The sequence below is a fragment of the Pezoporus occidentalis genome, unplaced genomic scaffold, assembly GCF_034315485.1.
Source record: "Pezoporus occidentalis ecotype Australia unplaced genomic scaffold, CSIRO_AGI_Poc_V1 ctg121, whole genome shotgun sequence".
Classification (NCBI taxonomy): Eukaryota; Metazoa; Chordata; class Aves; order Psittaciformes; family Psittacidae; genus Pezoporus; species Pezoporus occidentalis.
Genome location: NW_026913006.1, coordinates 2,023,040 through 2,050,005, shown reverse-complemented (window position 1 = coordinate 2,050,005; position 26,966 = coordinate 2,023,040). Strand labels below are relative to the sequence as shown.

Here is a 26,966-nt window from a genome sequence, read left to right as displayed (position 1 = left end):
AACAAGAAGCTGAACTCTAATTTGGATCCCAGTAACAATGGGATTACCCATCTGCTTCAAGTTAGACTTACTTCCTTGCCAAATTACACCTTATGTGGCTACTGAAAACACTCAACCAGACTGCATGGCCCATGCTAGCTAAATAAAAAATACATAAAGTAAGAACTGAGCCAATTAGCATTACAAAATTACAAGTTTATTGCAAAGTAAAATGAGTTTTTCCCCTCTACAGCATATGCCAGAGCTGTTAAAATTTTATACTTTCAGCTAAATGTTTTCAAAAATCATATCCCAAGTTGTCAGAACCAAGCTTACTACTTGTGTATGTATTCACTTTCACGGAACAGTAAGTACCCTGCATTTATTTATGGTTGATACCCAAATATTTTTAATTAAAGGCTATTAACTCAAGAAGTTGAAGAAAATCCTTAATAAATGATTCCTTAGCCAAACTACAGTGTAAGTATATTGGGAATAAAATGGGAAGTCAATCAAAACAAAACAAAAAAAATTACAAATACCATTTACTATGGTCATGTCAACAACTGTTTGGGTCATCTCTGCCCATCATCACAATATTAGTCCTGTTTTGAACATTCTGCTATTCTGCTTAGCAAGTTAATTACCACAGTTAAACAAGACAGCAAATCAGTCCGTATCTTCAACTAGAGAAATTTCTTCCTTTTTTTCTAGCTTGGATACCTGCAAGTTAAAAGGAAATTGATTCAATAACAACTGAAATAATTATATATATTTTATGCATATATAAAAAGTAATAGTACAAGTAAGTTTGCATTTAATGTCTCTGGTCCTCTCAGATTTCCATCACAAAGCAGTGTAGAGCCCAGATTTCCCAGTAACTGACAGCAGGGTATGCTCTAGGGGACAACTGAGCTAAACAGGGTGTTGCAGTCAAAATGTAAGATCAGACTTTCTTCCTGCCTACCTCCCCAACCTTCCCACATCCGAGTTCTCACTTTCTGTGTTTTGGTCAGTTTGGCAACTTCAGACCAGGCCATAACCTGAAATCCTGCCTCTAACAGAGAGTCTAGAGTAATTAAAACTGAGAGGAAATGCTTTTCATACACACATACACAATTTTACAACACTGACCTTCACTGTTCTTAAAACTTAAGAAAAGCAATTACCTTATATTAAGCTTATATTACCTCTTATTAAGCTAAGCTGTTGTTAAGACTAACAATATAAACAGTTTCAGAAAGTATTCTACAAACTCAAACAAGAGCATGAACTAAGCACAGTGCTTTCTACGTTATCTGTAACTCTGGAAAATCCAGTTCTACATTGCCCAGATCTGTGGGGATATACAGGGAGGGTCGTATTAAAAATTCCCTGTTCTTATATTCTTCCTTCAACATCTGCTACTGGTCATAAGACACACACAAAGATACTCAGGCTGATAAATCTTTTGGTTTGACCAAATGCAGCTGATCTCGTGTAAGCACTGGAAAAAGCAGAAGACAGACTTGCAGATACGTAATCATCAGGGGCAAGCATGCCAGCTTTCTTCTGCGCTGTGTCACTGGTCCTTCATATTATGCCAGCTATTAAAATCCCAATGAACATTCCGGCACCTAGAAAGTGTTAAAGTGCACGCTCTGACCACATATCCTTTATGTAAGGTACAACTCAAAGGCAGAAGCTACTGGAGTTCCTAGGGCTTCTCTATACCCCTAGGAATTTATCACCCAGGTGGAACCTTCAGCTAGCTAGAGGTTAATAATATTAAGACTCCGAGGGCAAATCTGGCAACTGCCAGCAAACGCTATTATCTCAACTTCCTCTTACTGCTGTTCCTTCTGCAGCAAATACAGATGCACTTTTGCACTTCAAAGAATGGGTAACTACATTGGCTTGACTACAGTACAAGCATCCAAAGCAGAAAAGTACTTTTCACAAATCCAACGGATTTCTCTATCATAGGCGCTCCAAACCATTTCCCTTCACACATTGGCTTAAGATTTGATTTGACTCTTCTACAAGAAAACCCAGCATTACCTAAGTAAAGGTGAATTTTACATCATTCAGAGTTTATGCCTTATTTTCAGTCCTGTTACTACACCAAAAAAGCCTTAAGTGCAGATTAAGTCCCAAGAGCACAATTATAAGTGAGACACTGTACTACAGAGTGCTTGTCTTCAGAATTACAGTTGTGCTGGATATGCACAGTAAGCGGAAACACTTACAGTATTCCCTTTCTTGAATAGGGAAGATCTGACTCATCTAACTGCAAGTCACCATTTTCCAGTCTTGCAAAAAGCTAACTCATCGTTATGGATATCAGTTCACATTACTGCTGCCTACATAACAGATTCTTCCCCAAACTTGACTCCCAGTTTCCAGGAATAAGTTGCAATGGCTAGTACCCTTGCACAGTACTACTATTACATAGACGTCTAGTTAAAGACTAATAATATCCTGGATCACGAAGAGATCTTTATCACAGTTACTGTAAGCATTAAATAATTACATTTTGGTCCAGACCCTACAAAAATATTTTACCCAACTCCCATTGAGGCCAAAAGAACTTTTGTCACGGACTTTAGTGGGAAAAAGTCCAAAATGATGGAGAAAAATCTTCCACCATACAGACCTATAAAACACTGCTGCACATGGCAGGTTTCATCCTACGTTTAAAGGTAATAAAACACCATTACAACATGTCTGGCATTTCACAGACAAGGGAATTAATATTTTATTACACATATAAACATATTCTTAAGAGCAACTGAAGTGTAAAATCTCTGGCAGAAAAAAAGAACCTTCAAGGTGCTAAAATTCTTCAGCACTTTTGCCTTTAAAAATGCATTAAAATAACATCAAAGGCATAACTAAAAAATACAACGTTAAGCACAGGTCTGATAATTGCTTGAGCCCCTCCACACCTCACAGTGCTCAAACTAAGCACTGTACCACTACTATTTCTGTATCTGAGCAAACATATTTGTGAGTCAACTGACTTAAGGTTGTAGAAGCAGGTTGGAGAAGCTTTCACAACAAATTGCTGCCTTCTACTGGCTTTTCCTACACAGTCGCAGGTCAAGTCTTAATCTCATAATTAAACAAATCCCGAACTGAAACTGAAACACATAAACTCGTTCTCTGCATTAGCACAGTGAGTATGGGTACACCTATTAGTTTCTGGCCTCAGTACATATATTCTCTTTCTTTTCTCTCTTCTCGCTTTCACAGCATTACAACATGCTGTACTTAACAACAGAAACAAAACAAAACAAACAACATGGCCTACACTGAACCCAGAGAATTCTGAGCCTCACAGCTATGTGAAAAGAACACTCACAAGAATTTGTTATAACTATTACTCCTAAATGCTAGCAGTCTTCTATTGGAGATTCACTGGAACTGAGCTGGTCCCATTGTGAGGGCTTTAAATACAAAACTACACAAGAAGCAGAAGGCATTTACCTCTTCATCTATACACCTAAATTGCCAGGACCATGTACTGTTATAAAGGAAAGGCCTCAGGTCAAACCGGTTGTCATCTGGACTGTAGTTTTCAGCATGGTAGGAAGGAGTGAGGGTGGTCATTTTATGTCTGTTAAGTGAATACATCCTGAAGAAATGCTTAACCTTCCATGCCACCTGGTGTACAAAGAATATAGCTTTAAATCACATGAAGATTCTTAGTATTTAAAAAAATCTAGAGAACGGTATTTTGGAGACTGTACTCTAGCTTTACACATCCATTTTATTCCATTAACATTTTCATAAATTATCTACCACTAGTATGAATCCCTGTGGATGACCCTGCCTATAAGAGGCACTTAAGACCATTTCCAGACACTCAGAAGTACACACCAACCTCTCCAATTCAGGTGAAAATCTGACCTTGTTCCTTTATGCACAAGAAGAGAAAAACTACGTAACAGCAAAGCAGATAGCTCTGCAGCATAGATATTCTTTCAAAGCAAGAGCCAAGTTCTGTCTCACAATACACAACCACAAGGCTTCAAGAGTAGTTAGCCATGTGTATTGCAGAGAATACTTTTCCCCTTAAGGTATAGTTCTGAAGTAATTGTTTTCAAGTTACCCAATTACTGTTCTAACAACATGCAACACAGACAACAGACTGCATTAATTTAGGAGACGCATACCAATTCTTCCAGCATATTATGCTACAGCTGTAGAATAATCTCTAAACACAGAATAATTAAACTATCTTTTTCCATTCAAAGGAACTCTACTCAACCTTTCTCCAAACATACTCTATTTGGCAAAGACATTATACAATTTGATTATTTTTTTTAATATTACCTCTCTTGGAGCACAAATTTCCTTCCACATATTAATCAGCTTACAGAACATACTGTATGGTCCAGCCTTTGCAATTTTTCTTAATTTGCCATAGATGGAGAGCTCTGCATATGTCGTTCCCATATCCACCTGCAATCCGCACACACAAAGACACTGAAAATCTTAACTATGCAAATTATAATTCACAGTTTTATGAATTACAATAACCCAGTTTAAGCAAACACCAAAATGAAATAGCCACTGATCAGAAAGATAATCATATTACAAGAAAAAGTACCTACTGAAATCTCTCTGAAATAGGAGATGTGAAATCTTTCCATGAACGTATCTGATTTGTATTTGATCTGGCCAGTGAAAACATCTCTTTTCTGACAAATAATTGTTCATTTTCCCTTCTAGGTGGCTTAAACATAGTGTATTTCAGTAAGATAAGGCCAAATAAAGAAAGCCACTAATTCTAGTTCAGCAACCTACTGCTGTATCATAAAGACCTTCAGTCTTTAATAATTAAATTAAGACATTTTACAACATGCTGATCAATAAGCATGGATACAGACAAAAGCAAACAGTAGTTATTGGACAAAACTCAAATTTGGAGATAAGGCTTACCAGAGCATTTTAAAGTCACTGCCCATTACCTCATCAGTTTGAGCCACTTGTCCATCCACCAGGGGCTCTAACTCTGCAGTGGGTGGAGCTGACATGATACTGTAAGAAAAAGGTAAAAAGAAAAACGTTAATTCTATCCAGCTTTGTGAATACTAGTTAACAAACTAGTTTGCTAAGCCTGGTTTGTTAAAAATCAAATGCTTTATTCAAAACTTCTTCAGGACATAAGCTACTAAAGAACTAGATAATGCTAAAGAAGTGACACTTGCAAGCTGTTCCAGGTTTAAAAAGCAATGCTTTATACCAAAACGTAAAGCATCTGGTTCACACAATATGAAGACAGGCTAAGAAAGTTGGGCTGTTCAGCCTGGAGAAGAGAAGCTGCGTGGAGACATCAGAGCAGCCTTCCAGTATCTGAAAGGGGGCCTACAAGGATGCCAGAGAGGGACTCTTCATCGAGGACTGTAGTGATAGCATAAGGGGTTACGGGTTTAAACTAAAAGAGGGAAAGTTCAGGGTAGATATAAGGAAGAAGCTCTTCCCTGTGAGGGTAGTGGGACATTGGCACAGGCTGCCCAGAGAAACTGTGGCTGCCCCATCCCTGGCAGTATTCAAGGCCAGGTCAGACAGAACCTTGGGCGACATGGTCTAGTGGGAAAGTGTCCCTGTCCATGGTAAGGGGTTGGAACTGGATGATCTTAAGGTCCTTCCTAACCCAAACCATTCTATCAATCTGTGATTCTATGATTAACACCACCAATGTTTGCATACAGTAACTCCTAAGCCTAGCAGCATTTTCAACACCCAGCAATTTACATTGTGTAAGCCACACAATCATTTAAAAACACAGCAATGTGCAGAACACTCTTCTTCACTACCATTTGCAGTATTACTGTAGCATAACTCTATTAATAGAAAAAAACAAAACACCAAAGCATATTGTCCACAGTATGCTGCATACAAATGCAGTCACCAAGCACCACTGCTTCACTGCTCACCTTCTGAGGGCTGTGAGGTGAAAATTTTCAATGCAATACTGAATGAAGTTCTTCAGATCAGTCTTGCTGATTCCACCAATGGGATTGATATCAGCACTTGAGCAATCATACTTTGTCAGGTAACCTCGGAGACTGAGTAAAAGAGGACATGTTAGAGAGGAATAGGAAATAATAATGTGAGTATAATCGATAATAGTTTATACTATAGAGAATATATATATGTAGTATGAATACAGGGAAAACCAGACTGCATGTTATTAATGTATTTATACATCAGAGGCAAACATGCTCAGCTGCAACAGGGGTATTCTAAAGCTAGGAAATTGCCAGGAGGATGAAAATGATATTTTAAACCATTCCGAAGCACTTCAAAACTACCCACGCTAAAGTAATGGATCTGATGCAAAACACTCAAAAAAAACCCAAAACATTCACACCAAAACACTCACAGTACCAGCACATACTATTCTCATAGCTTTAGAGGTTATCAATCCCACATTCTTATGGGGATTGCTTTAATCTTCAAATAGTCAGCTGTAAGGTCAATAGCCCAAGTTTCTAAAGGATCTTTTTTCAACTGATAATTCACAGCTTAATTGCTGATACAACAATTGAAAGATACAACCAATAAGAGATTGGAAAGTTAACCTGGTAACTACACAGGCAAGCTCTACTGAAAACAGCTAAGGAATGAACATTTCAGTGGAAGACTTTGACAATACTTTGGCTGAATTGCTGAAAATTACACATTTTTCCATTGAGTCCGATCCAACTATTTTAATTTCACTGCTATCAGTGTACTTTTAGCTTGTTACGTGTTCTTGGTAACACTACACTGGGATTGGTAGAGTTGCAAGAAAATGCAGTGACCTGCTCCCCATTCACCTGGCTTTAGGTCTCTAACTCTTACCAACCTTTCATCCACATTGGCTGATCCTAGCACCAGAAGTCCCCCTGGCATCCCCCGAGTCCATAGTGTCAGCTGGGCAAACAGGTAGGCAAGGACCATTCTTATTCTAGCCTGCAAAGCAAAATGAAAAAAAGCTGACTTGAGAAGCAGAATAATTCCTCCCAAATCACTTTTCTTAATCAATTCCCTAAACAAACCCACAAGGAACAAAATACAAGAGAGGCAAGCATTACTGCAAGTATGGTCTTGGGGAGAAGATACCAAACACATGTAGAAAAGCCAGACTTAAGTATCCACTACTGCCACAGACTTCCATCACCAAGCAAGTTCATTCTATTACAAATTGCAGAATGGGGAATAGTTGCCATTTCCTTACCTCCTGCAAGCTTCAGTAAGGATCCATGATAGATAAAGCATGCAGATAACCCATCTGTCTACTGTACTCTTTTATAGAGCGTTAGACTAAAGGGACTTACTTACATAAAATATGTAAAAAGTTCTCTTTGCTTTTGTCCCCTGAAACTCAAACTTTTCTAAGGGTGATCTCATGGTTTAAGCCCAGTCAGTAACTCAGAACCACGCAGCTGTTCGCTCACTCCCCCTGTTCTTACTCCCCCCTCTCCCAGAGGGATGGGGAGGAGAATCGAAAGAATGCAACTCCCACAGGTTGAGATAAGAACAGTCCAGTAACTAAGGTATAACACAAATCACTGCTGCTACCACCAATAATAATAATGATAAGGGAAATAACAACGGAAGAAAATACAATTGCTCACCACCCATCAACCAATACGCAGCCTGACCCGAGCAGTGCTCTAGCCCTTCCGGGTAACTGCCCCCAGTTTATATACTGGTCATGACATGCTGTGGTATGGAATACCTGTTTGGCTAGTTTGGGTCAGGTGTCCTGTCTCTGCTTTCTCACGACTTCCCCTCCTCCCTGGCAGCGCATGAGACTCAGAAAGTCCTTGTTCAGAGTAAACATTACTGAGCAGCAACTAAAAACATCAGTGTTATCAGTGTTGTTCCCAGACTGAAAGTCAAAAACACAGCACTGCACCAGCTACTAACAGGAAGAAAAATGACTGCTACTTCTGAACCCAGGGCAGTCTCCACCCCTTATTCCATATCATTCACTTCATGCTCAGATCCCACATTTTTCAATATACCATTGCTTTATCACAGGAGCTGGAGTAAAATCAGCTCTTTCACTCCATCTGGGAACCTGCTCACCAGAGACTGAAGGCACAGCTTTCACGGGATGATCATCCTTGACCTTTGTTCTCCTCTTCAATTCACGCACCCGTTCCCCCAGAACTGAGGTAGGTTTTCCATCCCACTTTCCCATGTCTTCTCCATGATCCCGCAGGTAAAACTATAAGGTGGCCCGTGGCATGTACCTCCTGTATCTTCTCTGTCAAGCAGTAGGGCACCCTTTGTTAATAGCTGAGACGTGGGTTGGTACACGTAGGGAGCTGAATAGATCAGATAGATAGTCTCTCAATTGTTTGAACTCCTGGGACAGTTTTTCCACAGCTGAAATGATGCAAGGGGTGACACTGTCTTCAAACTCTCGGAGTTGATGAATCACTTCATCCACTGCTGGTTGTGCTACGTCATGCCAGGTCACTGATGACAATGAGTGGGTATATGATGATGATGCACTCCGTGTGAATTTCTGCCACATGGGTCGTGTACGTTCAAATTCATCTGGATCTATGGATGCATTCTTGGCATCCAGCCTGCAATAGATCAGCTCTATAATGGCTGATTCCCTCAGAGACTGGATGCCTTTCTCTGGAGTAGTCCACTTGGCTGAACAACTCATAACATCATCCTTGTAGGGAAACCTTTCCTTCACAGCTGCCAAGAGTTACCTCCAAAAGCTGAGGGACCATTTCCCTTTTGGAATTGCTTAGTCAAATCTCCCTTCCCTAGCAAGTGACCACAGCTGCTTAGTTTTGCTACCTTCTAGTTCCTGACCATCAGCCCCATTCTCCCAGCATCAGCAATCAGGTGATGATGTGCTCCCCTGGATGACGGGTGAAATCTTTTTGCATATTGCGTAGCTCAGTTGAGGTCTGGGGTTGAGAAGTCACCTCTTCTTCTCCCTCTGATCCACATAATAACTTTTGTGCAGATGCTGTCCCATCTAGTAAGCACATTGGTTCTTCATCTTTCTTCACTGAACAGGTTGCTTTTTTGTGCCTCTTGTTTGCTTTTCCCCTTGTGTACAGGCGCAACCAACATTGGCATGAACTGGTCCTTTGGCTTAGCTGCAATGATTATCACTGTGGTTGGAGTGGCTGCACTGTCTGCCACTAGGGTTGGAGTGGCTGCAGTATCTGTTGTCAGGGTTGGCGCAGCCACTGTTTTTGGGGGTTGAGCAGCACAAGCACCTGCGTCGTCTGTTGCTGTCGGGGTTTGAGTACCTGCTGTACTTGTCGCTGGGGTTGGTGTAGCTGCTGTGCTTGGAGCTGGAGTAGCTGCGTTGTCTGTTGTGGTCAGCGTTTGAGTACCTGCTGTACTTGTCACTAGGGTTGGTGTAGCTGCATCGTCTGTTGCTTTCCCATCAGATCCAGAAACATCTTTTTCCCTTTGAAGGTGCGGGATAGCGTTGAACAGGGCTCTGTAGGTATCAGCCAAGCTCCAGCACATTGCCATGATTTGTCCCTCTTTGGTATGACCAGGATGGCAACACACCTCATTTAAATGTTTTACTAATTTTTCTGGATTTTGCACTTGTTCAGTGGTGAAGTTCCAAAGCACTGGAGGGCCCCACTGGCCTAGATACTTGTCCATACTATCTCACACACCCTGCCACTCATGGCTGTCCAGCCTTGGGGAAAATCTCTTGGCCCTCCTTGGGTTTTACGTATGTCGTCTAACCCTAGACAAGACTCAAACCTGACTCTGCTTAACTTTTGAGATCAGACGAAATGGTCATGGGTAAAACACACTCTGTGTGCCAACATGATGATCCCCATCACAATCAGCAGGCAGGTCTCAAGGGTATTCAAAGGCTATTCAAAACCTTCAGAACCCTCAGATGATGCTGTAAATAGTTTGGTGGGGGAGCTGGGAACATAAGGGAACGTCTTCTTCACAGGCTGACCACCCGAGGAGGGGAAAAAAAGACGTGTAATTGCTAAATACTTCCATTATATACCTCCCATAGTATAGAGGTGATGACCACACTGGGAACACAAGCCAGACCAGTTTCATGATCAGTAAGTCTATTGTATTACAAGTCACTACCGTAAAGTACAGCGAAACAAGAACCTTAGCCCAGGCCCCCCAGACAATACACACTAAAACAGCAAATACTGGCTGCAAGTAAGGTACGACACACTGAAACTCCGAGATCAAGAGCAACAACTTTGAGAGCCAATAAATCAGCATTGTGATGAGTGACTATTAATGTGAAACAATTAATGCTCTTCACAAATACGATTAGACACACTCTGGTCAGATCTGTCATTATCTCAACCCTTTGTGCCCCTTGTTGGGCGCCAAAAAAGAACTGTCGGGGTTTAAGCCCAGTTGGTAACTCAGACCCATGCAGCTGCTCACTCACTCCCCCACATTCTTACTCCCCCCATTCTTCCCCCCCCCTCCTCTCCTGGAGGAATGGGGAGGAGAATCGAAAGAATGTAACTCCCACAAGTTGAGATAAGAACAGTCCAGTAACTAAGGTATAACACAAATCACTACTGCTACCACCAGTAGTAATAATGATAAGGGAAATAACAAGGGAAGAGAATACAACTGCTCACCACCCATTGACCAATACCCAGCTCGACCCAAGCAGTGCTCTAGCCCTTCCAGGTAACTGCCCCCAGTTTATATACTGGTCATGACGTGCTGTGGTATGGAATACCCCTTTGGCCAGTTTGGGTCAGGTGACCTCTCTGCTTCCTCCTGACTTCCCCTCCTCCCTGGCAGCTCATGAGACTCACAAAGTCCTTGTTCAGAGTAAACATTACTTAGCAACAGCTAAAAACATCAGTGTTATCAGTGGTGCTCCCAGACTGAAAGTCAAAAACACAGCACTGCACCAGCTACTAAGGAGAAAAATGACTGCTACTGCTGAACTAGGATAGGTGGTAATAACACCAAACACACCCGAGATTCAGCCTTCAGCTCTAGCCACAGCTGTGTGCTGTTAGGCAAATCATTGCACTCCTCTGCAACTAAAGCCTATCCCATTGCCAAAAAGCTCATGAAGTATTCAATGTTTACTCCCAGGCAAGACAGCTGGATTTATCCAGTGACAGCAGGGGGAGAGAGATTAAGTCTCCTGCTACCAAAAACAATCAAAGATGACAATCAGCATTTAGCCAGAATCAATAAAGAAGTGCTGGTTAGGTTGGGAGCTTTCAAGAACAGGCCAAAAAGAAAGCCATCAAGACAACAAAAGGTACAGGAGCCAGGGACTAGAAGTCACTAGGAAGCTGTTTTCCATGAGTTTATAGGATATGTATACCAGCACTTCCCAGGTACAGTACCAATCTGTTCCAACACAATGAAAAAGCGTAACTGGTAGTGTGTATTTAAGTTGTTTTTTGATGAGTCTATCAAAGATTAAATACCTTCCAATGTAAAAAAAAAAAATTCTCTTCTTCCTTCTAAAACAGAGGACATCTAGGAATTGGGATGGGTAAACTTGACACCTCACACAGAGCCTTTCAAAGGCTGCTAACATCCACCAGAGGAAAGTCTAGTATCCGTCAGCAATAATTTTGAGTCTTGACCTGCCATCATCCTACTGGACTTCAGACTTGTCTCTTAGAATAGTTTGCTGCTCATTTTCCTGACCTGACAATTCCTTTCTATTGGGATGTTCTTCCAAACAGCATTTGTACCAGTGCTACTGATGAGCTATAGGCATGTACTATTTCAGAAGGAGGGGGTAAATAGAAGGGAAAAAGAAAAGGAGAAGAAAAAAAAAAGGGGGCGGGGAGGGAGAGAAAAAAGGCAAAAAGCAAAGGTCTGACCTGATGCAGCCCACATGAAACCTACCTGAACATTCTGGAGAGCCAGGTTTTCTCTTTTGCTCCCTCCAAAGACAGAAAACAGGGGAGTTCGACCCGTCACCATGCTGAAAATTCCCACAATAGCTTTCACAGCCGCATCTATGTTCAGATTGATGTGGTAGCTGAGAATAATTCAGGCAGAAGTGACTCAATGGCACCATCTGGCCAGATAACACAGCATTAAAAAAAAGGCCAAAAACCCAGCCATCAAATGACATTTTAAAGCTGCTACCATCTCCGATTCGGTATGAAGAAACTTAGGAAAGAATAACACTTTCCAGACTCTGTTTCCAAATATCCATATCCTCCACCAAATGCTTCTAAGTTTGCCTCAAGTTTACACACTTAATGAGTCATGTCTATAGTACTGCTGTTTAACATACCTACTTTCCCACTTCTATAATTTCCCATTTTAGAGTTTGAAAGTTTTGCATTAAAGTCCATGCCACAACACAATTTCCCACCCCCAGCACTTTTCAACTTGTACCTGCCTATTTGCTCAGCCAGGAGTTTTGCCCTGTTGCAAGTATCCTGGGACGAGTTCTCACTAGCCATATAGCAAGTGGTAAAGACACGCTTGCAAAACTCTCGAGGATCCTCAGGGACATAGGTCTCATCATTCACAATCCTGCACACGTCAGCCAGCACATCTGCATCTGAGGACAGAGCAAAAGAGATAGAGCAAGAGCAGAAATTGTGCTGCTGCTAGGCAAATTATCTCGTATGTGTCTTGTATTCCAATTAAGCTTTACACTGCCCCTCACAAGTCAGATGACTCCATCGTTTAACTTCCCAAACTCATTTTCATATACCAAATAAAAGAATGACTGATTCTGCTCCTAATTTTGAACATGTTAATATTAAATCCTTTTGTTCTATGCCTTAAAGAAACTTCATACAAAATATGATCTCATATGTACAAAGCATAGCTAAATGCATATAGCCTACTTAAAGCCAGTTTCAGAGCTCTATCCATATCTAATCATGTTTTGTAGTGCCAAATTCAACAAAAGGAGTAAATGCTCATGATAGACTGAAATCCTAAAACTACAACAGCCAACATTTTGAATACCCTAGACAGAAACTTGTCTGAGTTCCACATCTAATCCTTAAACCCAAAATGAAAACTACTAAGCCAAGTCAAAGAATTGAAATTTGGAATTTCTGAAGAGATACACAGGATTCCATTAGAACAAATGGGCAAGAGTCCACCACTAATGACCTCTTGCAACTACTCTTAACTTGTCCATAACCATTAGTAAGCATAGCTAGCAAGACACACGTATCTACTTACTTCCATTCTTGACTGCGAGGCAAACCTGGTGACACATAGAATATACTATGCAAGCTGTAGCAGAGCTGTCAATTCCACCACTAAGAGGTAGGAGGAATCCTGCCTTGAAAACAGAGCAAGAAAGACATTCCAAATAGCAAAATTAGAACAATATATATTGTACTGTTCAGAAACATACTCTTGTAAAAAATTTACACATGCATTGTTCAAGTCTACTTATATTCCACTAGGAAAAGGCAAACTAACCAGACCTAGCAAACTCTCTTAAACTCTCATCAAAAGGATAATCAAACAAGTAGTCACTGTAAACCCTTGCTAGAAAATCTTTCATTATGTCTTTACCCTCCAGTAAGACAGAAAAGCTAATACTACATTTTTCAAACATATTTCACTGTTAAACTGAATTACTAGTTCACGTCACTGGGTGTTTTAAACGTCACCATTATGCCACTGAAATATCCTACCTGGAAAAAAAAACAAAAACAAACCCACCAAAAAAAAACCAAAACCAAACCAGTGTTTCAAAGGAAAATAAATCCCCTTTATTAGGTAAGCTTGACTGTTACTTTCAAAGAAAGCATGTCTCCTAAGGAAAAGGTCTGAACAGCATACTGATTTCACCCTTTCCATACAAATTTTAAGTCTGATTGAGCTACCAGTGAAAAACTCAAACCTTGCACCTCGGACTAACATGACTTTCCATTAACAGCAGAAAGGGTAACAATGTGTAGTGTCCCTATAGCATAGAAGATAATGCGTATGCCAAGACAACGAACAGAAACAATTCTTACCTGTTTGCTACGCCTTAAATAATCCCAAAGCCAGCATGCAGGACCAAGGCTGAAATCAGAGAACAGGCTTATTCCAAGAGGGTTATGGAATAAGATGTAAGCCAGTCAACATTTTTAGTGTGGTCTTCCAATTAGATATTTTCTTATTTAAATATAAATAAGATCTTATGTTTATCTCTCTTGTTTGAGTTTTGGGGTTTGCTTGTTTTAAATCAAAATAATTTTCAAGCAACAGATTCAGTATGTACTTACCTGATCTCCTCCTCAGGACTATGGTGTCTCCACTTGATTGGCATACAAGTAGGTACAGCTATATCATCAGAACTTGACAGAGCAAAATTCACTTTTACTCTGGGATAAGGATTTACTTTACTTGCCTAAGCCAGACAACAGAAGAATTAGGAAGGCATTGATTTTAATGTAACATATACTTGCAAAACATCAGATCTATAGAATACTAGGAAAATCAAGACATGCAAATACATTTAAAATTCAACAACTGTTCTAAGTTGGCAGAGTTTACAAACACAACCTTCCATCAGGAATTCTTACCGCTAAGTTACGAGAAGAAATCTCTGCTCTGTAACTTCGAACATCTTCCAAGTCCAGAGTGGCCACCAGCACCTCCTATGGAAAGGTTTGCAACATTAGATTGCTTCTACACAAACAGACACGCAATGTTTGACATGCCTGGACTACAAAAACTGTTGGGGAAGAAGAATGCATGCATTTTTTTTTACAATACAGATTTTCATGCTCACTTCACAGGTCATTTCTGACTTGGTACAATTACTTACATTACCAAGAGAGTGCAACTCAGGGAGGTTTAAGTTGGATATGGGGAGATTTAGGTTGGACATAAGGAAGAAACTCTTCACTGTGGGAGTAGTGAGACCCTGGCACAGCCCCATCCCTGGCAGTGTTCAAGACCAGGCTGGATGGGGCTTGGAGCAACCTGGCCTGGTGGAAATTGTCCCTGCCTGTGGCAGGGGGATGGAAGTGGATGAACTTTAAGGTTTCTTCCTACCAAAACCAGTCTCTGACTCTATGATTCTAACTGACTTTCCTCACTGAGTACACCAGGACACTCATAAATCACAACAAATTTACAGTGCTCATCAGATGGCCAAACAACAGGTTCACCATCAGTGGTGGCAAAAGACAAAAGGAAAAGGCAATAAACATACTGGGGAAAGAGATTAATTTGGCACATACTGTGAATAAACCTAGAACTTGGATAACCAATCCACTGAGAAAGGGTTTCTTGAACTAAAACTCAACCTATCAAATCTTTTGTCTACCAAACCAGGTCATAATCAGTAAACTGCAAGCTTTGACCATTTATTTTTTATTTTTTTTACAAGGGAATACAAGTTCACAGGGTTTCTCCAACACACAGTGATTGCACACATTAACATTTTCATGAGGTTCCTCCACTGTGACAGCTCTTCCTTGCTCACAAAAGCAGAAGAGCTACTGCAGATCAGGTCTGGGCAATTTTACTAGGAAAAAGCTGAGATCAAGTGAAATAGCATAAGAAAAACACATCTTCTTTAGTGTAGAGACAAGGAACTAGTATCTGGAATGTCTGGAAAATGTTGAGCATAAATATACCCATACTAATTTCAGCTGTAACTAGCAGCTGTAGGTTGAATGTATTACCACATCATCGAGTGAAAACTGGGATCCTTGTGCAACCGTTTCTCCATTCATCGAAATCATGGCACAGCCATCATAATACAGACGATCACCGTCACAGCCTTTCTGGTTAGCTAAAATATATATTCCACCATTCTGTGAGGAAAACAAACATGCAGACAAAAAAAGTGCTTTTCAGAACATTGCACATGGCAGAATGTTAAAAGGCGAAATGTTATTTCTCTGTTCCTAACAATTTTGTGCTACAGACAGGGCACCTCAAAGACACACAGTGCCCCACAGCTGGTTCAATTACAGAAGGTAATTGCAGGTAAGAAAACAAGAAACTTAACAACACAGACCGTCAAGGCCCCCACACTCACTCATGCTATGTCCTTGTCACAGAAAACCGCTCTGAGAAAACAAAATAAATGAGATGCATAACCAAAACTGGTTGGGTTTTTTAAGCATATACCTTTGCTGTGGCAGAATTCACCAAATCCACCCTGGTGTGAGCCTTCCGCAGCACATGGTGACTCCCTGAAGAGTTAGCAAAGATTTCCACACCATCCAGTCCCATTTCAATATGAGGGCTGCCAAAGCAAAAGGCAGAAATAAATTGAGCTGGTGATACTGTGCTGTGAGGTATCATTTAAAATCACTGGCAATTAAAAACATCTCTGACAGGTTTCTGCATGTCTTAGCTCAAACAAGGACAGGATTCTGAAAAACATCTATTTTCTTGCACTGCCTCACTCTTCTCTCGAAGAGCCCTAGCGACTGCAGAGGACAGAAGGGCTTTTGCTTCTTCTGCTCTAAATTAAATGCCTCCTACTTGATAGAAACAGAGATCTCAAAGAAAGAGAGAACAAGACAATCCTGGTCTGAAAGGGCAACACAGAGATATTCTTACAAGGTAAGTTGTCACATTTTCCTTCTCTCAGTAAATCCAAAAGCATAAGCAAACAGAACCATGAAAAGGAAATTTTTACTGTTCTTTTTCTTTCTCCAATGTTAAAAGAACCACTGAACCCCCCACCCCCACCCCCACCCCCATCCTTGTCTGTAACATATCACACCTGCAGTTACAGGGAAATGCATGTCTGTAACTGGAAAATCTGGAACATCATTGGGAAGATATCGTTTATTTTCTGTTGACTGCAACAGCTTTCATGCAACCGCATCTCCACTCACACCAGACCTTTGTGAATGGGATCTACTTTGTCATTGGGAAGAACTTCAAATTGCAATAGGAACTAAAATAGCAACACGAAAAACTGCTTAAGGGCACTAAGTTTTGTTTGCCCTCAGTAACCTTCTGCTGTTTCCTGCTGCATTGTCTGATGCTGCTTAAAAAGTAAAGCAGAAGGATTAAGCTAACAGCTAAACAGAAGAAATATAAGTGATGTACCTCAAAGTGATACTGTCTAGAAGCTTATGCTCTAGCTTGTCAAATCACAGAATCACAGAATGGTTTGGGTTGCAAGGGACCTTAAAGATTATCTGGTTCCAACCCCTCTCTGTTAAGTGGAATGCTTTGGAGGAGTTGGTCAAAGCGAAAGATAAGAATAAGGTAATTAAAATAAAAAGAACTTCTATTAGTCTCAAATTTCTGAGACTAGGTACAGTAAGTGGGAATAATACAGGATTATAATTGCTAGGAAAAAAAAAAAAAAATCAATACTATAAACTGATACAAAATAACTTCATCATTTTGACTCAATATGGATCCAAAGAGGACATTTCAACCTCAGATAGAACTAAAAGCTGAGCAGTATCTGGAATGCAAGCACTATAATCATTTGTCATTTGTTTCCTAAGGTCACCTTTTTCATTCTGCTTCTCATTGGTATTTCTCTCTTACTTTCTGTTTCAGGTGAATTTAGCTTACCCATCCTGCATCTAGCCTAGTGAAATCTTTCCCCATGATGTATTTATCGTCCTTAATGCTATTTTAGCTTGCTGGCACTTTCTGAAAGTTATACTACATGGAAAAATAATAATCATATTTTTTCCCCAAACATTTAATTTGGGCAGGTCCAGGGTATGTTTTAGTTTACTTTTCATTTCGTCTCCTTTACCTGTTTGGTGCCCAGAGTTCTTCACATATTTCTGCTCCCAGGCAGGTATCTTTGGTTGCTAGCACTGCATCCCCAAAAGGAACAGTTTCCTGAGAAAAAAACAAGAACACATAGGTAACAGAAAAATCAGTTCAAAAAGTTAACCACAAATCTTAAAACTATACAAAAATTGAATTCTTATGTGGAATGAGTAACACATTAATTGCATTATAGCTTCCTTCATTTTATACCAAATAAAGGAAAAAAAAAGCTCTAAACTGCAAACTTCTGGACTGTACTAATATTCTGTGTTGACAGTATTCATATCCAGTGCTTTGCTCTAGGACATGAAAACTGCTTCCAAAATAAACAATCAACAAAACAGAGACTGTCTTTTGCTAGGAATCATGCTCATGCTTTAGTTGAAAACAACCCAAGTTTTAGAGCCTTCTGAATCAAGAAGGGTATCTTTTTTTACCTCAAAAGACATAGTCATCTCTAGCCTCCAGCCTAGATAAACTCAGAATTGTGCAAAATGAGATAATCAAGGTCCAGTATATACAAATGACTGAGGCAAACTTAAAGTTTACTTGCTTTGCTGCCAAATGCTAACATAAAGAAGGTTAAATTATGCTCTTATAACTTAACCGAGAACTCAATGAAACCTGTGAAACTGCAACACAACTGAAAGAAGAATTTGTTGTACTACAGTTTTTTGTCACCAGTTCTATCCATTTAAATTGCTGAATCTGGAAGATGCTAAAGTTAAAAAGAAAAATTAAAAATTTCTTTTAACTTACCTGACCAGTTACTTCCTGAATTATCCTGGGTAGAAAATACTCCTCTACATGCCTAAAGCAGATTTATAGGTTGTTAATATACAGAGTTATATCACAGCATACACACTGATTGTCATGTCCACATTTTGTCACCTTCTAACACTGATTAAAGAAACTGTACTTCAGCTCTACAGAGCCATGTATGTTTAAAAGTAAAAAAAGAAATAAAATTCATACTGTGAGATTAATCAGAAATATTAAGATTATAAGATAGCAACATCCCACTTTGCTTCAGAAATGCATGGTAAACACTACTGCATCCTAACTATAAACTAGACCTAACAAAGAATCAGTTGTACCATAGAATCATAAAATCCCAGAATGGTTTGGGTTGGAAGGGACCTTTAAGCTCACCCAGTTCCAACCCCCTGCCATGGGCAGGGACACCTTGCACTACAGCAGGCTGCTCCAAGCCCCATGCAACCTGGCCTTAACACTGCCAGGGATGGGGCAGCCACAGCTTCTCTCTGCAAGTCAAAAACCAAATAAACATTTCTGTTTTTGCAGTATTACTACATGCGTAACTCAGAATTCATCTGGAATTGCCTAAGGTCAAGAGGACAGATGCTCTGGGGCTCTCTCAGAAGTACTTCACCAACACAATCATGTTAAAACCATTCTCTGGACTACAGGATAAGTGCACAGCATCAGAGACAAGCATCAAGCGTATTTTGGCGTATCCCAAGGTATGCAGCTTTCATCCACTGCAGTCATTTAAGATTCTGACAGAGCTAATCCATTTCACGTTGCTTTCCAGTTTAATTGATATTGAAGAGGATGCAGCAATTGAGCAGATAAACACAGGCTCTTCCAATCCCAAACTACGTATAGTTAAAAGTAAACAGAAAGAAAATGCTTCCTTCCAGCTCAGCAACAAAAGAGTTTCACTGCACTTAAGTTTTCTAACTGACCTTCAATTATGCAGCTGTGCTGACTCTGCCCTGCTGCTCACCCTGCAGCAGCACTCATCATTGCTATAGAGATTTCAGTCCTCCTGCTGGGGCTGCAAGCAGCAAGCTGTGGTTTTAAACACCATTTTAATGCTAGCCAGCCTACCTTGTTTTGGTCCACGGGGTAAACCATCGAAGTTCCCTGTAGTTTCCTGTATTTGCCAATGACATTTTTGGTCTAATCAGAAGAATTTTTCTTACAACATAAAACAAAATAGAAAGGGTGAGTTAAGACCTGATGTACAGTAAAACAAAATAGAACATTAATACCAACTCTTTTTAGTAGTAGTATTACTATTTACATTAAACAACTACCACATACAGTAATTTTTAAAGCTTCCGTTTGTAGAGTTAATGGGTTTGTTTTGTTTCTGGAATCTTTCAGAGAACAGTGAACATTTCCACAAATTCAGAAAGGAAAAAAGAGATAAGGGAAAACATTAGCTGTCTCTCTAAAATGTAGCAGGTAGGAAGACAGCTCTATCACTCTACATAGCACTGAAGAATCTTTCTTGAAGGCCACACAAGTCTCTGAAATTATATACTAATGTATTGTCTCACAAAACTTACTTATTTAAAAAGATCACTCGACAATTGTAGCGAACATTTCTGTGCAGAACAGGCCTGTGAAGATAAGAAGCAATGTTACCAGCAGCTGATCTCATTAAACAAAATCTAAATAAGCCACGGAATCTATTTCACCGAACAAAACCTCTTTTTAAGACAGGACTCCTACACTAAGTCACAAAAGGGAATTAAACAAAACAAGATACTGAATTTTAGCTTTTAATTCTTTAACTCAAACAGCTGTTTGCAAAAATCAGAGTTACAACCTTTCAGTCAGTCTCAAACATATCAGCTACCACCAGATTACTACTGCTGCCAGCACCAGGAACAAGCAGACCAGAAGAATCACAGTATCACAGTATGCTAGAGATTGGAAGGGACCTCAAAAGATCATCTAGTCCAATCCCCCTGCCGGAGCAGGAACACCTAGATAATGTTACACAGGAATGTGTCCAGGTGGGTTTTGAATGTCTCCAGGGAAGGAGACTCCACAACCTCCCTGGGCAGCCTGTTCCAGTGTTCCGTCACCCTCACCAAGAAGAAGTTTCTTCTCAAGTTTAAGTGGAACCTCTTGTGTTCTGGTTTGTACCCATTACCCCTTGTCCTATCATTGTTTGCCACTGAGTAGAGCCTGGCTCCATCCTCGTGACACTCCCCCTTTATATATTTATAGACACTAATAAGGTCACCCCTCAGTCTCCTCTTCTCCAAACTATACAGACCCAGCTCCCTCAGTCTTTCCTCATAAGGGAGATGCTCCACTCCCTTAATCACCTTAGTTGCCCTGCGCTGGACTCTCTCCAGCAGCTCCCTGTCCTTCTTGAACTGAGAGGCCCAGAACTGGACACAATATTCCAGATGCGATCTCACCAGGGCAGAGTAGAGGGGAAGGAGGACCTCTCTCAACCTACTAACCACCCCCCTTCTAATACACCCCAGGATGCCATTGGCCTTCTTGGCCACAAGGGCACAGTGTTGGCTCATGGTCATCCTGTCGTCCACTAGGACCCCCAGGTCCCTCTCCCCTGCACTGCTCTCTAACAGGTCGTTCCCCAACCTATACTGGAACCTGGGGTTGTTCCTGCCCAGATGAAGGACTCTACACTTTCCCTTGTTATATTTCATCCAGTTATTCCCTGCCCAACTCTCCAGCCTGTCCAGGTCTCGCTGGATGGCAGCACAGCCTTCTGGCGTGTCAGCCACTCCTCCCAGCTTAGTGTCATCAGCAAACTTGCTGATAGTACACTCAATTCCCTCATCTAAATCACTGATGAATATATTAAATAATACTGGTCCCAGTACTGACCCTTGAGGCACTCCACTAGTTACAGGCCTCCAACTAGACTCCGCCCCATAGACTACAACTCTCTGGCTTCTCTCCTTCAGCCAGTTCACAGTCCACCTCACTACCTGATCATCCAGACCACACTTCCTCAATTTAGCTGTGAGGATGCTGTGGGAGACTCTGTCAAATGCTTTGCTGAAGTCAAGGTAGACCACATCCACCGCTCTGCCATCATCCATCCACCATGTTATTTCCTCATAAAAGGCTAAGAGATTGGTCAAGCATGATTTCCCCTTGGTGAAGCCATGTTGACTGCCCCTCATAACCCTCTTATCCTTGATATGCCTTAAGATGGCACCAAGGATAAGGTGTTCCACCACTTTCCCAGGGATGGAGGTGAGGCTGACCGGTCTATAGTTACCCGGGTCCTCCTTCTTGCCCTTTTTGAAGACTGGAGTGACATTTGCTTTCCTCCAGTCCTCAGGCACCTCTCCCGTTTCCCAAGACTTGGTAAAGATGATGGAGAGTGGTCTAGCAATGACTTCCGCCACTTCCCTCAGCACCCGCCAGTGCATCCCATCTGGATTTATGGATGTCCAGATTGCTCAACTGGTCTCTAACCCATTCCTCATCGACTAAGGCAAACCGCTCCGTTGACCTGACTTCATCTAAGGTCTCAGGGGTACAGGGCTCTTCAGGACTGCCTGCAGCAGAGTAGACAGAAGACAAAGAAGAACTCTGCCATCTCTGTATCTTCTGTACCAGGGCACCCATCCCGTTCATCAGTGGGCCTACATTGCCTCTGGTGTTAGTTTTATCTGCCATGTATTTGAAAAAGCTCTTTTTGCGGTCCTTGACCCTTCTCACCAGGTTTAATTCTAAGGAGGCCTTAGTCATCCTAGCTGCCTTCCTATATCCTCTAGCAGCAGCCTTATATTCCTCCCAAGTGGCCAGCCCCTCCTTCCATGACCTGTAAACTCTCCTCTTCCACTTGAGCATACCCAGCAATTCCCTATTTAGCCACGCAGGTCTCCTGGCCCTCTTCCTTGACTTCCTACATGTCGGGATGCTCCGATCTTGAGCTCGGAAAAAGCAATCCTTGAATGCCAACCAACTATCTTGGGCCCCTTTACCTTCAAACAGCCTTGCCCATGGGATTTCCCCTAGCAATTGCTTGAAAAGGCCAAAGTTTGCCCTGCTAAAGTCCAGGGTTGCAATTCTACTTGCTATTCTACTGGTCCTACCACACAAGATCCTGAATTCCACCATCTCGTGGTCGCTGCAACCAAGGCAGCCCTCAACCCTTACTGCTTCGACCAGACCCTCGTTAGTGAGGATGAGATCCAGCAGCGCTCCTCTCCTGGTTGGCTCATCCACCATTTGCAGGAGGAAGTTATCATCCATACACTGGAGGAACCTCCTGGACTGTGGCTGGGTTGCTGAGTGGTCCTTCCAGCAAACATTAGGGAAGTTAAAATCCCCCACGACGACCACGGCCTGTGACTGTGAGGCCTCTCTCAGCTGCCTGTAGAAGGCCTCGTCAACTTCCTCACCCTGATCTGGTGGTCTGTAACAGACACCCACAACAGTATCGCCCCTGCCAGCCTGTCCCTTAATTCTCACCCACAGACTCTCAACTCACTCGTCATCTGTCCCTGGACAGAACTCGGTGCATTGTAGCTGCTCTTGCACATAAAGAGCAACCCCACCACCCCGCGTGGCTGGCCTGTCTTTCCTGAAAAGGACATAGCCCTCCATGACTATATTCCAGTCATGTGAGCTGTCCCACCACGTCTCTGTAATTGCCACCAGATCATAGTCTCCTGACTTAACACAGGTTTCCAACTCCTCCTGCTTATTTCCCATGCTGCGCACATTGGTGTACAGACATTCCAGGGAGCGAGCTGAGCACACCGATTTCACCCTAGGATTATAGGAGGCCTCCCAGTCTTCATCAGTTCTAGAGTGCTGCCCCACTAGGGCAAGCCCAGCTACAACTCCTTCCCCCTTTCGAATCTAGTTTAAAGCTCTCCAAATGAGCCCTGCTAATTCGTGCCCCAGTATCCTTTTGCCTCTGTGAGATAAACCTTTCCCACGTGTCATTGTCCAGACTGGTGCCCTATAAAACCAGCCGTTATCAAAGAATCCAAAGCCCTGCCTGTAGCACCAGTCTCGAAGCCAATCGTTTATGAACTGAATTTTCCCATTCCGTCCCACATCATCAGTGGAAGATGGAAGGAGTGAGGAGAAGATCACTTGAGCCCCAGACTCTTTCACCATCCGCCCCAAGGCCCTGTAGTCTTTCTTCATCCCCCTCAGACTGCGGGAAGCAGTTTCCCCCTCACCTGTCTGGAAGACCAGCAGCGGGTAGTAGCCTGTAGGGTGCATCAGGCTGGGGAGCGCCCTAGTGATATCCCTGATCCGGGCTCCAGGCAGACTACACACTTCCCTATGATGAGGGTCAACTCTGCATCTCGGGCCCTCTGTTCCTCTCAGAAGGGAATCCCCTACTACAATGACCCTTCTTTCTTTCTTATCAGAGGCAGTCTTGAGGTGCGAAGTCGACCGCCTTTTCCTATGTGGCCTTGTAGGCTGGCCTTGCACCACATCCTCGCTTACCTCTCCTTCAAGATCCAGGGCCTCGAACCTATTACAGAGGGACACCTGGGGAAGCAGGGCAGGAAGCGGGGAGGGTTTCCCACGACGCCGAACTGGAACTCGCTTCCAACCCTCGTCATCTTTTTGGTCCCCTACCTCTGCGCAACAGCTACAGGGCAGGGGCTGTCTCAGGCCATCCCCCTCTGTGTGAGAAGGCAGATCCCCCTCGCTGGGCTAATTTGGGCTTTAAACTAGAAGAGAGGAGACTGAGAGATGAGATTTTAGGAAGTTCTTCCCTGTGAGGGTAGTGAGGTGCTTGCACAGGTTGCCCAGAGAAGCGCGGCTGCCCCATCCCTGGCAGTGTTCAAGGCCAGGCTGGACGGGGCTTGGAGCAACCTGGTCTAGTGGAAGGTGTCCCTGCCCATGGCAGGGGGTTGGAACTGCATGAGCTTTAAAGTCCCTTCCAACACAAACTATTCTGGGATTCTATGATTTAATCAAACCTGACTACCTATGATAGTACCAGGCTAGTTTGAAATAAAGCTAGCTTTACGTGTTTGTATTAACACTAACAAGCAGGTCTTTACATGATAACTATAATTCATCACTCTTCACTGTCAGCATGTGACTTGCAAGAGTTTCAGCCATTCTGACATACATTGATGTTAAAGATGTCTGCCAGTCAAAGCCAGCTATGTTAGCTCTTATATTCCTGAAGGAGAATCAATTAATAACACCTTTGCGTTATATGTAGTACAGAGTTCTACCCATGGCATTAGGGTTCTACTTGTCTCTTGAAGGGCTCTACCACCAGAAATCTTTCAAAGGATCATCCTTCAAATAGTGTTTTGCCTGATGCAGTCCTAGTCATGTATTTATACCTAGTCATGGTATTTATAAGGGAAAGTAGTGCTGGTCCCAAGATATTTAAACATTTGGTGCAAAGCCCTCAGCATCCAGACACACAGCAGAGGCAGCGCTCCCCAAAGACCTAACCCTTGACGACATGTACACAACCAAACTTACATTCCCACATCGCAGATAATATCTTGGGTAGCTGGAGACTCCAAAAGTTTTGCCAGAACTTGAAATGAATGCAGGAGTGTGTCAGACTCATAGTAGTGATCCAAGCACCCATAACCACTGCATTTAAAAAGAGATAAAATAAGCCAAAACATCACCGGAACGAAGGGACCAGAACTTCCTCAGGCAAGGTACATCTCATCCACACAGGGAATTTATGTGGAACAGGAAGAAGCAGCACTACCAACACTGTCCCTGCTGACAGCATTTAAAACTCCATGGCATTGCTGAGATATTCCTTCCCAGAGCAGTAGCGTGGGTGGAATTCAGAGCACTACAGTTTCTGTGGAGGAAGACTCGCTGGAGAGGTCAAACAGAAGTGGTTGGTACCAGCCACGTTTCCAAGAAAAGAGAACCAATGTTGTGCTTTCAGCTACCTTGGTTTTCTTTGCAGTGACAGCTGTGTGCTCTAAGCAACATCTCGGGCGATAGAAAGACCAATGGTACGGCTCATTTTCTTAGTGATGGACCTTCAGTCATCAACTGAGAGTGAACCGAACCCAGACCCAACCAGGCAATCTTACCAGATCTCCAGCTCCGGACCGAGCCGGTAGCGGGCTCCATTGCTCTTTGCGATGCCAATACCTGGAAGAAGCTTGGATCAAACGCCATCCGGGGGCACCACATCACCCCACTCAGTACCACCCACAGCTCCCGCGCCTCCGGGAACCGGACGGCATAAACCAGGCACTGCTTCCGCTACCGCCCCGACAAGGAACGCGTGAGCGGATGGGCGCACACACACTCACTTCTGACGATCCTCTTCAGGTTGCCCTCAAAATCGAGGGCCCACTGATTGAGGGCGCACGCGGCTACTGTCACAGCTCTGCCCATGGCGACTCCGCCGCTTCCGGGGCGGAGCGGGGCGGTGAAGTCAGCACCCCGCCGCGACGCCCACTCCGTCCCCTCGGCCCATGGGTTGAGCGCGCTCCACCAATGGGGTGGCGTGGAGGGGGGAGGAGCGCGGCGGGGATTGGTCAGAGCGGCGGGGTGGGGGCGGGGCTTCCCTGAGGAGAGCTGGACGGCCGTCGGTGGTGGCTCAGGTGAGATGCGCTGAGTAGAGCCCGTTGGTGTAATAGGAAACGTGGTGCTGGCTGGCCGGCCGGCCGGGCTGTGCCGAGCTGTGCCGAGCTGTGCCGAGCTGTGCCGAGCTGCGCCGAGCTGCGCCGAGCTGCGCCGAGCTGCACCGAGCTGCACCGAGCTGCACCGAGCTGCACCGGTAAGTTGCTCCCGCACCGTTTTCGGGAAGTGGGTAGTGTCCGCTGGGCTGGTGAGCTCGCCCGTGGGTGCGTACCTGCCGGTTCTTGGCGAGGGCAGGTACGGAGCTCACTAAGTGCTCCCTGACTCCGGAGGGTGTTCTTAACGTGCGACCCCTTCCCAGTAATAGCGCCGGTGTCTCATGAAGGGCTTGGTGTGTGGAAAGGTGCTGCCTTACCTGCCTATGTGGGCGTGCTGAGCCCCCCTGCCCCGAGCAGCCTGCTGCTCTGATCTTCTGTGTAAAGCACGGGGCTATGTGGCATATCGCATGTTGGCAAGGGACTTTTCTTGAAAATACATAAACAAGAGTCTGCCTTGGTTTTGTAGGACAAAATGTGGGGTTTTGCCATGCTTCCTCATCGAGGTTTCCTTCAGTGATTTTAGAGCATGCTGATTAAAAGCATCAACCACGTGTATTATTGTTTGCAAGGGCTTCATGTGACATTTACTTTGTGAATTGTATGTTAGATCTGCAGCTTAGGCACCAAATGGGGAAAGCTTCCAAGTGAATTGTGTGGTTGCCGTGATTACTAGTTTAACACAATGTGAGCAGTAATGCAGTACTTCATTGTTAAGCCCTGAGGTTTGGACTCTGGGGAAGAGTGCATCTCTGGAGCTCTCTGTGCAGGTGATACATTAATTGCGAATTTTGTTTCATGCTCTTGCTAAGAAGCTGGTTAAATGTATTGGGTTTGCGTGCTGATGCCAGCCAGCTCCAAGATGGACTGACCAAGGGTGAGCCCATCAGTGACAGT

At 43.0% G+C, this 26,966-nt stretch overlaps 2 protein-coding genes across 5 annotated transcripts in view; one reads left to right on the top strand and one right to left on the bottom strand.

The window, feature by feature from the left end:
• Positions 1 to 26,966, top strand: part of DHCR7 (7-dehydrocholesterol reductase) — a 36,645-nt gene that overhangs the window by 105 nt on the left and 9,574 nt on the right. The window lies entirely within an intron of this gene.
• On the bottom strand, positions 175 to 25,816 carry NADSYN1 (NAD synthetase 1). 4 transcript variants are annotated; one of them, XR_009962492.1, is made up of 22 exons: positions 25,704 to 25,810; positions 25,479 to 25,539; positions 24,898 to 25,014; positions 19,992 to 20,045; positions 19,528 to 19,617; positions 18,433 to 18,484; positions 17,654 to 17,742; positions 16,048 to 16,165; positions 15,597 to 15,728; positions 14,487 to 14,561; positions 14,187 to 14,311; positions 13,935 to 13,983; positions 13,144 to 13,246; positions 12,337 to 12,505; positions 11,836 to 11,971; positions 6,818 to 6,924; positions 5,904 to 6,035; positions 4,935 to 5,004; positions 4,297 to 4,425; positions 3,448 to 3,624; positions 1,498 to 1,595; positions 175 to 702 (listed from the first exon to the last, which is right to left on the bottom strand). XR_009962492.1 is itself a non-coding variant. In XM_062607273.1 (21 exons), exons 1-21 carry the CDS (start codon positions 25,786 to 25,788, stop codon positions 649 to 651), a joined length of 2,124 nt encoding a protein of 707 aa, XP_062463257.1. In that variant the 5' UTR covers positions 25,789 to 25,810; the 3' UTR covers positions 175 to 648. The 4 variants fall into 4 exon arrangements, 2 of the variants coding, with proteins under 2 accessions (XP_062463257.1, XP_062463258.1); XM_062607273.1 differs by lacking the exon at positions 1,498 to 1,595; XM_062607274.1 differs by lacking the exons at positions 1,498 to 1,595; positions 25,479 to 25,539 and having other exon boundaries at positions 25,704 to 25,816.

What these genes read in the sequence shown, in the direction of transcription:
- NADSYN1 (XM_062607273.1), bottom strand. Translation starts at nt 25,788, where the DNA reads ATGGGCAGAGCTGTGACAGTAGCCGCGTGCGCCCTCAATCAGTGGGCC. An exon ending in GGTCCGGAGCTGGAGATCTG is followed by an intron (nt 25,015 to 25,478) that starts GTAAGATTGCCT and finishes TTTTAAATGCAG; the next exon opens with TGGTTATGGGTGCTTGGATC. An exon ending in ACCCCGTGGACCAAAACAAG is followed by an intron (nt 18,485 to 19,527) that starts GTAGGCTGGCTA and finishes AATCTGCTTTAG; the next exon opens with GCATGTAGAGGAGTATTTTC.